The sequence below is a fragment of the Mustelus asterias genome, chromosome 2, assembly GCF_964213995.1.
Source record: "Mustelus asterias chromosome 2, sMusAst1.hap1.1, whole genome shotgun sequence".
NCBI classification, from domain to species: Eukaryota; Metazoa; Chordata; class Chondrichthyes; order Carcharhiniformes; family Triakidae; genus Mustelus; species Mustelus asterias.
Window position 1 is genome coordinate 46,037,898 of NC_135802.1, and position 10,396 is coordinate 46,048,293.

Below are 10,396 nucleotides of genomic sequence, written 5' to 3' on the forward strand. Positions count from 1 at the left end.
TTGTTTCCTCATCCCTACATAAGCTTCCCTCTTCCTTTTCACAAGACATTCCACCTCTTTTGTGAACCACGGTTCCCTCACTCGGCCATTTCCTCCCTGCCTGACAGGGACATACCTATCAAGGACACCCAGTATTTGTTCCTTGAAAAAGTTCCACTTTTCATCAGTGCCTTTCCCTGACAGTTTCTGTTCCCATCTTATGCCCCCTAATTCTTGCCTAATCGCATCATAATTACCTCTCCCCCAATTGTAAGCCTTGCCCTGCCGTCCGGCCCTATCCCTCTCCATTGCAATAACAAAAGACACCGAATTGTGGTCACTATCTCCAAAGTTCTCTCCCACAACCAAATCTAACACTTGGCCCGGTTCATTTCCCAGTACCAAATCCAATGTGGCCTCACCCCTTGTCGGCCTATCCACATATTGTGTCAGGAAACCCTCCTGCACACACTGCACAAAAAGTGCCCCATCCAAACTATTTGACCTACAAAGGTTCCAATCAATATTTGGAAAGTTAAAGTCCCCCATGACAACTACCCTGTGACCCCCACACGTATCCATAATCTGCTTAGCAATTTCTTCCTCCACATCTCTATTACTATTTGGGGGCCTATAGTAAACTCCTAGCAACGTGACCGCTCCTTTCCTGTTTCTAACTGCAGCCCATATTACCTCAGTGTGCATATCCCCCTCAAAGTGCTTTTCCGCAGCCGTTAAACTATCCTTGATTAACAATGCTACTCCTCCACCTCTTTTACCAGCTTCCCTACACTTACTGAAACATCTCTACCCCGGAACGTCCAACAACCATTCCTGTCCTTGTTCTACCCACGTCTCCGTAATGGCCACAACATCGTAGTCCCAAGTAGCAATCCACGCCCCAAGTTCATCCACCTTGTTCCGGATGCTCCTTGCATTGAAGTAGACACACTTCAACCCATCTTCCTGTCTACCGGTACCCACCCTTGACCTTGATACCTTCCCCAATACCTCACCACCCTCAACACTGACTTCTGGACTACAACTCCTTTTCCCACTCCCCTGACAAATTAGTTTAAATATAAAGTATTTTTACCTAATCTATGTTTTCTAAACTGAAACTTGTATATTCTATTTTAATCAAAAATTTCTTTCAATTATGGACATTTTTTGAACATTGATATTCTGCCTTCACCATCCTTTAATGTTTCCTTCAGGCTTAGAAGTATATCATAGCTGGGATTTTGCAGTTAACAGCAAAGTTTATTTTATTTATTAATGTCACAAGTAGGCTTATGTTAACACTGCAATGAAGTTACTGTGAAAATCCCCAAGTCGCCACACTCCAGCACCTGTTCGGATACACTGAGGGAGAATTTAGCATGACTAATGCACCTAACCAGCACGTCTTTTGGATTGTGGGAGGAAACTGGAGCACCTGGAGGAAACTCACAGAGACACGGGGAGAACGTGCAGACTCTGCACAGACAGTGACCCAAGCCGGGTCCCTGGTGCTGTGAGGCAGCAATGCTAATCGCTGTGCCACCGTGATGCTGCCCAGCAAAATGATGCACTCAATGCTGACCTTGTCGAAATGTACCCCATCTCTGTGGAATAGATTTCACCTTGGAGAAAGTAAATTTCTTACCGACACCAGCTATAGGGGATCTGTGATAGCCAGTGACATAGATGTCAGCAAGCAGGTCATATAGCCAATCACTTTGAAGAATTCTCAGACAGAAAATGGAAAATATCAAGCACTGACTATGTTCTTGTTTTAATGATTTTATAGGGAGTAAAATAATGTTTGAAACATACAGATCAGGTTAATTTAAAAGCTAAAATATCATGGACAAATTCTTATTTTATAAATATATGAATTTTTTAAAGCCTAGTAACGCCTTGTTCAATAAAACAACTTTTTCAAGGGTTTTTACAGCGAGACCAATAGTGTACAAAGTGGAATTTCCCACAAAATCAAGTGATTTCTTAGATTACCATCTATTGGAACTTTAACAGCACGTGTGGTGTTCACTGACGGTGACTTACAAATTTCTGCGTGTGGATATCAGGATGTTTAGGAGAGTGTTGAGTTGGGAAGCCAGCAAAGGCCTTGAAGATAACTTAAAAAAAAACTTTCCTTAATGGTGCCAGGATAAACAGAATGAAAATCTGGGCTTTCGGCTGAGTTTTCCCAGAATTTCAGATCCTTTCTGTAAATCAAAATTACTCGCAAAAATTGGTAGCTGGTCGTTTGATTTCATCCTAAGAGCTAACTGTGGTTTGCAACACGGAACTTGGATCTTATTCACGAGAAACTATTTTGGCCGGAGTTCTCCAGCCATTCATGCTGGTGGGATTCTCCAGTCCTGCTGGCAGCGCACCTCTGCCTGCGGGTTTCCCACTGGCATGGGGTGATGTCAATGGGAATTCCCATTGACAGTGGTGGGACCAGAGAATCCTGCCGCTAGCAAACAATGTGCCACCTCCCGCCGGCGGGAAACACGTGGCTAGGAGGCCAGAAAATATCGCCCTTTACGTTTTGCGTGCATTGAGGTAAACACAAAATTAAATCAAAAAGTGTCAAAATTGTAATGTTTTGCTTTTGAGCTTGATGTGTTGTTTTTGTTATCAATTAGCTGCTGTACTTCCTGGAGCTTATCAGCAGATGCATTCCCCTCATTCTGCTGGATATGGCTATATGCATCAGTCCAGTGTTTCCTCTATGAGGCCGCAGCATTCTCTTCCTCATGCGATCAATATGGTGAGTGTCTTCACTGATTAATGAGTCATCGAAACGTTTGCTCACAAGAGGAGATCACTCGACCCATTGGGTTCATGCTGGTGGATTTTCCCTTGCATTGTATTAATCATTAGGTGAATTATTTGTTGTTTTTTTTAAAGAAAAGCAAGTTTTCCACCAACTAATTGACCCATGTTTTTCCGAACAATGGGGGAAATATTCAGGACTATAAACCTATCTATATATCTCCCAGCAGTGTTAGTTTATTTTTTAAAAAGTGTCAGACATTATATGTTCAATTATAAGTTGAATTGCTTGAAAGGAACTGGCCAATAATTCAGGAATCTTAAAGTTATTTATTAAAAAAAAGGGAAGAGGGTGGAAAGTTAATAAAATATGTATCGTTATTGGCTTTGACAAAGGATCACCTGGACCTGGAACGTCAGCTCTTTTCTCTCTTTACAGATGCTGCCAGAGCTGCTGAGACTTTCCAGCATTTTCTCTTTTGGTTTCAGATTCCAGCATCCGCAGTAATTTGCTTTTATTATGTATGGTTATTACACTGCTTATGGTTTATAGAATGGATGCACTATGAAACAGGCACACATCACTCTCCCTTTAAAAAGAGGCAGAGCTTTAACTTCCCCCATTTTATGAGGAAAAATATTTTTTCCATTGTGCTCTTTGAGAAGATTTCTCAACGGTTTGGAGTCAGATGAGCTCGAATGAAGGTTCTTCCCTCATTTCTGCTCCATGACATCACTAATGCATGGCCTCTTGAATAGTTCCATTACAAACACCAGGGGACCTTACTTCAGCCCAGCATGGGGATTTCTAAGGAACCATAAGCCCCAAGGGAACCGTGCTATTGTTTGGTTATCTGCCTCTTGCAGCCAGTGGTATGGGTTCCTGACAAAGGATCATCCTGACTCGTAACGTTGACTCTATTCTCTCTCCACGGATGCTGTCAGGGCTGCAGAGATTTTCCAGCACTTTCTGATTTTGTTTCAGATTCCATCATCTGCAGTAATTTGCCTTTTATATATTTTATATATATATATATATATAGTGGTGGCCTAACTTTTAAGCTGGCACAGATTTCAAGATGTGCTCCTCCATTTCCTGATGTGCTTGGCTGATGTGAAGCAGCAGCTGAGTGCAGAGGAAAAACCCCATTCTGCCTGACCCTCAGCAGCCGAGCAAATCAAAGAAAATATTGCTGGTGTTCACTTTCCAGCGTAGACTATATAAAAAGGGGGATCAGACAGAATAAGAATACTCCCTTAGATTTGCTTCCCCCCCCCCCCCCCTTCCTTCTGGACAGCTTGGATTTCTTCAATTGAATTTTGAAATATCTTGCACTGAACTACTTTGCTGATTTATGTGTCCTGAACGTTTGTCTGGATTGCAAATTGAGAGGGCATTGATTTACTGTTATATGTAGTGTTGTGTTTGTTAACATTTGACTCCTGCAGTTTATTCAGTGTAATTTAAAAAGGGATGAAACTGTAATGACTTGTTCACATGTGGTAATGTTGTTTTACATCGTTGCTTTTTCATTATTAGAGCTAGCAATGACTTATGGAAATGTCGAAAAATATATTATGAAGCCATTTACCTTTCCTATTTTTAATGGAACTGAACTCATTATGCAATTCTATGTATAATGAAATATAAACAAGTTAAAAACTTATACACACAATTATATCCTGTTCTTGGCTATGTGAATATATATAGAACTTTTTTTCCTGAATCTGTCTGACAACTTAGATGCACGGCTTTTGTGAAATCTCCTGAAATAAAACAACAAAAGAGTCACCCAACAGCCTTTTATGCCCATACCTGTCAGAGTTTATAGATTTATTTAACTTTGGATTGCAACTTTTCAGTTAACCTTGACTCAGTAGCAGGATTTATGCCTCTGAATCAGAAAGAAGGTCACAGCTTCAAGCTCCATTGCAGAGACTCGTGCACGTAACCTGGGCTGACACGTCAGTAGATTACTGAAGTAGAGACAACATTAAACTGAGGCCATGTTTGCCATTCAGGTGGATGTAAAATATCACAAAAACTTTGCAAAGAGGGGGACTTTTCTCAGTGCTCAGGTTGGCTAAGGCTACTGGGGAGAGTTTAAACTAGATAGGTTGGGGGGAGGGGATCAAAGTGACGTGACTGAGAGTGAGGAAGGTAGCTCGCAAACAGAGAAGGGTTATAGGCAGTGCAAGAGGGCAGGTGGACTGGGAACAGAGAAGGGGAAAGGTCAGACCATAGGATTGAGATGTGTCTACTCTAATGCCAGGAGTATAGTGAATAAACAACTAGCTAAAGGAGGAGAGGGCTTGGGAGATGTTAGTAGCGCTTCAACAAACCGGGTCCAGATAAAGGCTGGCATAAAGACACTTTGCCTGAATGCACGAAGCATTCGAAACAAAGTAAATGAGTTGATGGCACAAATCCATACAAATGAATATGATCTAGTGTCCATCACAGAAACGTGGTTGCAGGGTGACCGGGACTGGGAACTGAATATACAGGGTTATCAGGCATTTAGGAAGGATAGACAGGTAGAAAAAGGAGGTGAGGTAGCTTTGTTAATAAAGGATAATATCAGGACGGTAGTGAGAGACGACATAGGCTCTAAGGAGCAAAACGTGGAATCGTTGTGGGTGGAGATAAGGAATAGTAGGGGGAGAAAGACACTGGTAGGCGTGGTCTATAGGCCCCCAAATAATAAATAATAACTTAGAGGTGGGGAGGGCTATAAACAAGCAAATAATGGATGCGTGCAAAAGTGGAACGGCAATAATCATGGGGGATTTTAACCTACATATTGATTGGTCGACTCAAATTGGACGTGGAGGGCTTGAGGAAGAGTTCTTGGAATGCTGTCGGGATTGTTTCATTGAACAGTATGTTACAGAACCTACGAGAGAGCGAGCTATCTTGGATCTGGTTCTGTGCAATGAGACAGGTAGGATTAAGGATCTTCTTGTGAAGGATCCTCTTGGGATGAGTGATCATAATATGGTGGAATTTCTGATACAGTTGGAGGGTGAGAAAGTAGGGTCCCAAACCAGTGTCCTCTGCTTGAACAGAGGGGAGTATGATAGGATGAGGGTGGAATTGGCTAATGTAGACTGGGCGAGCAGACTGGTAGTAGGACAGCTGAGGAACAGTGGAGGATTTTTAAGGAGATTTTTTTAAGTACTCAGCAAAAATATATTCCGGTGATAAAGAAGGGCTGTAAGAAAAAGGATAACCGGACGTGGATAACGAAGGAAATAAAGGAGAGTATTAAAATAAAATCAGATGCGTACAGAGTGGCCAAAAATAGTGGAGAATTAGTGGATTGGGAAAGCTTTAAAGAAAAACAAAGAACGACTAAGAAAGTGATTAAGAAAGGAAAGATAGATTATGAAACTAAACTACCTCAAAATATAAAAAATGATAGTATAAGTTTTTACAAGTATATAAAAAGGAATAGAGTGGCTAGAGTGAATGTTGGACCCTTGGAAGATGAGAGGGGGGATTTAATAGTGGAAAACGAGGAAATGGCTGAGACTTTAAATAAGTTCTTTGTGTCGGTCTTCACGGTGGAAGACACAAATAGTTTGCCGAATATTAGAGATCGAGAGTTGGTGGGAGGGGAGGTCCTTAATACAATTACTGTTACTAAGGAGGTGGTGCTTGGTAGACTAATAGGACTGAAGGTAGACAAGTCCCCGGGCCCGGATGGAATGCATCCCAGGGTACTGAAGGAAATGGCTGAGGTAATAGCAGATGCGTTAGTACTAATTTATCAAAGTTCGCTGGACTCTGGGGTAGTGCCGGCTGACTGGAAAACAACTACTGTTACGCCGCTGTTTAAAAAAGGAAGTAGACAAAAGGCGGGTAACTACAGGCCGGTTAGCTTAACGTCCGTAGTTGGGAAGATGCTAGAGTCCATTATTAAAGAGGAAATAACAGAGCACCTGAATAAGAATGGTTCGATCAAGCAGACGCAGCATGGATTCATGAAGGGAAAGTGGTGTTTGACGAATCTACTGGACTTTTATGAAGATGTCACTAGTGCGGTTGACAGAGGGGAACCGGTGGATGTGGTGTTTTTAGATTTCCAGAAGGCGTTTGATAAGGTGCCTCACAAAAGGTTGCTGCAGAAGATTGGGGTACACGGAGTTAGGGGTAAGGTGTTGGCGTGGATTGGGGATTGGCTATCTAACAGGAAGCAGAGAGTTGGGATAAATGGGTGCTTTTCTGGTTGGCAGTTGGTGACCAGTGGCGTGCCGCAGGGATCGGTGCTGGGGCCTCAATTGTTTACCATTTACATAGATGATCTGGAGGAGGGGACTGAATGTAGGGTATTCAAGTTTGCTGATGACACGAAGGTGAGTGGGAAAGCGAATTGCGTGGAGGACGCAGAAAGTCTGCAGAGAGATTTGGATAGGCTGAGCGAGTGGGCGAGGATCTGGCAGATGGAATATAACGTTAGCAAATGTGAGGTTATCCACTTTGGAAGAAATAATAGGAAATTGGAATATTATTTAAATGGAGAAAAATTACATCGTGCGATTGTGCAGAGGGACCTGGGGGTCCTTGTGCAGGAATCGCAAAAACTCAGTCTGCAGGTGCAGCAGGTGATCAAGAAGGCGAATGGAATGTTGGCCTTTATCGCGAGGGGGATAGAATATAAAAGCAGGGAGGTCTTGCTGCAACTGTACAAGGCACTGGTGAGGCCGCAACTGGAGTACTGTGTGCAGTTTTGGTCCCCTTATTTGCGAAAGGATATATTGGCCTTGGAGGGAGTGCAGAGAAGGTTCACCAGGTTGATACCGGAGATGAGGGGTGTAGCTTATGAGGAGAGATTAAACAGATTGGGTCTGTACTCGTTGGAGTTTAGAAGGATGAGGGGTGATCTTAGAGAGACATATAAGATAATGAAGGGGCTGGATAGGGTAGAGGTGGAGAGATTCTTTCCACTTAGAAGGGAAACCAGAACTAGAGGGCACAGCCTCAAAATAAGGGGGGGTCGGTTCAGAACAGAGTTGAGGGGGAACTTCTTCTCTCAGAGGGTAGTGAATCTCTGGAATTCTCTGCCCATTGAAGTGGTGGAGGCTTCCTGGTTGAATATGTTTAAATCACGGGTAGATAGTTTTCTGATCGATAAGGGAATTAGGGGTTATGGGGAGCAGGCGGGTAAGTGGAACTGATTCGCTTCAGATCAGCCATGATCTTGTTGAATGGCGGGGCAGGCTCGAAGGGCCAGATGGCCTACTCCTGCTCCTATTTCTTATGTTCTTATATTTCTTATCTCTCAAACAGCAATACCAGAAGCATGCTATCAGACGATTCATCTCATTGTCGTTTATTGGATTTTGTTGTGAGCAGATTAACTGCCATGTTTCCTTACAATACAACAGCAACGACACTTTACAAGGATTTAATTGGCTGTAAAGCCCTTGGTGTGGACAGAGATTATGAAAGGCACTACATCTAAATATGAGTTCTTTTCCTGCTTAAGAAAAACTGTAACATTGCAACTGCACATTCTAGGTAAAAAGGAACTTGTACTTACGAAAGCAGGTATTGTGAATTTTACAGCCCCCACCTGCATCTTTGAAGGTGAAGAGGCACATTGAGCAAAGCTTTACCGCCTCCTTCCTGCCCAAATCTGTTCTCTTTCGCCCCCCCTCCCCCCCCCCTCATAAACCCACTTTGTGCCTACTCCCTGGACTCTAAAACCTGACCAAAATGCCTGGACATACCTGAAATCAGACATCCGACGACATTGGTTCTCCCCAGGACTTGTAGTTCCAGCAGTGACCACTTAACCTTGAGCTATTTACTTTAACAAATGTTTCCCTGATGTTTCTTTGTTGACTGTTTTAGAAAGTAATTCTGTATTAATTGCATGTATTTTCATTCCAGAGGACATACCGAGCAATGTATGACTACACTGCTGCTGATGAGGATGAAGTTTCCTTCAAAGATGGTGATTACATTATCAATGTACAAGCAATTGATGAGGGTTGGATGTATGGCACCGTCCAGAGAACTGGAAAAACTGGAATGCTTCCAGCAAACTATGTTGAACCTCTTCACTGAATCCAGTTTCTCGCCGTTCGTGCTTAATCCTTTATTTTTATTACACTAAATGGTAATTAAAATGTTGAGGAAGAGATGAACCTGTTAAGTATATTAAAATCCTGTTTGCTATCTAAGTAGCTTTTCATTATTATATTCCTGATGTATTCTTAGGACTTTCTAAGAAACTGTTCTTCTTACTGACCAATCTTAGGAAGGCAGTATAATAGACCATGGTTTCCTGCAGTCAGTAAGGCTTTTAATAATGTTGATGTATCAACAATGATTGTGCTAGTCTTTAACAGCGGAACAGAAACTTTTTCAGCTGTTGGACTTGTGTTACAAGTTATGATCAGCTCTGATCATAGCTTACTGTATCACAAGTGTGATAAGATCAATTGCTATGTGCAATTTTGCTTAGTTTGCTTCTAGAGTATTTGCAGATTTCTGTTTTTGCAAAGTGGTCTAAGTTCAAGATACTTATCCTGAAGATAATGTCTGTTACAACTGAATGTGGGTTAATATTGGAGAGATTTAATAGTAACTAGTGCACATTTGTATTTTGCCTGTGAGATGCACACGATTACTAATGTCAGCTGTATAACTTGAAGTATTTCCTTAGTGGAACTTTTGTCTTTCTTCCTATGCACTGTGGATATTTCAAGCACTTTCTTAACACTGAAATGAATTGTCCCTGTACAGGTTGCTCTGCAATGTTTAACTCCAGAAGAAATTTTTGCCTTTTTAACCATGGAGTAATTTGGATTATTCGAAACTGAAGTCCTAATATACAAGTGTCACCTGGTTTGGTTTGTTTTGCATTGCTTTGCTTGGTTTGGTTATTGGTTCTGCATGCTTTGTCTACAATGTCTTGTTAGCCAATAAAGACAGTTTATTGAATTGGTTATAAAGTAACTCTCATTAACTTTTATCCTGGTGAATGAATAGTTCTGTATGACTGGCACAACAATGCTGTGACTAGTGCCATAAAGGGTTAAATAAAGAAACTGAAGTATGTTTTTTGACTGGTAGTCAATATTTCTTTCAAAGCCAGAAAGCTATTGCACTTTACATGAATGCTGTGTAGACATTGCGATTTTTGTGCAGATGTTTATTGTGTAACATTCTGAGATGTTAGCTATTGCTACTTTACTATTTGAGGAGATTGAGAGTGAAAATTATAGACCTGCTATAAATCAGATTATAAATCAGAAAATTATAAAACTGTTGGTCTAATGTCTGATGTGAGGATGTCATTGATATGTGTAATTAAGAACAGAATGAGCAAAATTTGAATTGATTAGAGAGAAACAACAAGCATTTTTAAAGAGTAAGTCATACTTAATGACCAAATAGAGTTTTTTGAGGAAGTAGCTAAAGAGTAACGTGGAATGTCTATGAATAAAAATTATATAAACTTCCAGAAGGCATTTGATAAGGTTATATATAAGAGACTGCAAGTTAATATTAATGATTGTTGAATTGAAGGCAAATTACTGACTTGGTTATGTCATTGGTTAGGATAATGGGTACGTGCTCAATATTTTAAAAATTATTTAATGAAATGTGGGCCAGTGTTTATGGACCATCTGT

At 41.3% G+C, this 10,396-nt stretch overlaps 1 protein-coding gene across 2 annotated transcripts in view; it reads left to right on the forward strand.

The window, feature by feature from the left end:
* The window catches only part of nebl (nebulette), a 261,752-nt gene extending 252,075 nt beyond the window's left edge, over nt 1-9,677 (forward strand). Inside the window, exons 6-8 of one of the 2 annotated variants that reach the window (XM_078234595.1) lie at nt 2,619-2,743; nt 8,648-8,711; nt 9,506-9,677. In XM_078234595.1, coding sequence (XP_078090721.1) covers nt 2,619-2,743; nt 8,648-8,711; nt 9,506-9,582 — 266 coding nt within the window. In that variant the 3' untranslated portion in view covers nt 9,583-9,677. Of the gene's footprint in view, nt 1-2,618; nt 2,744-8,647; nt 8,962-9,505 lie in introns of those variants that run through there. The other variant, XM_078234594.1, reaches the window with a different exon arrangement.
* Nucleotides 9,678-10,396: the final 719 nt, after the last annotated feature.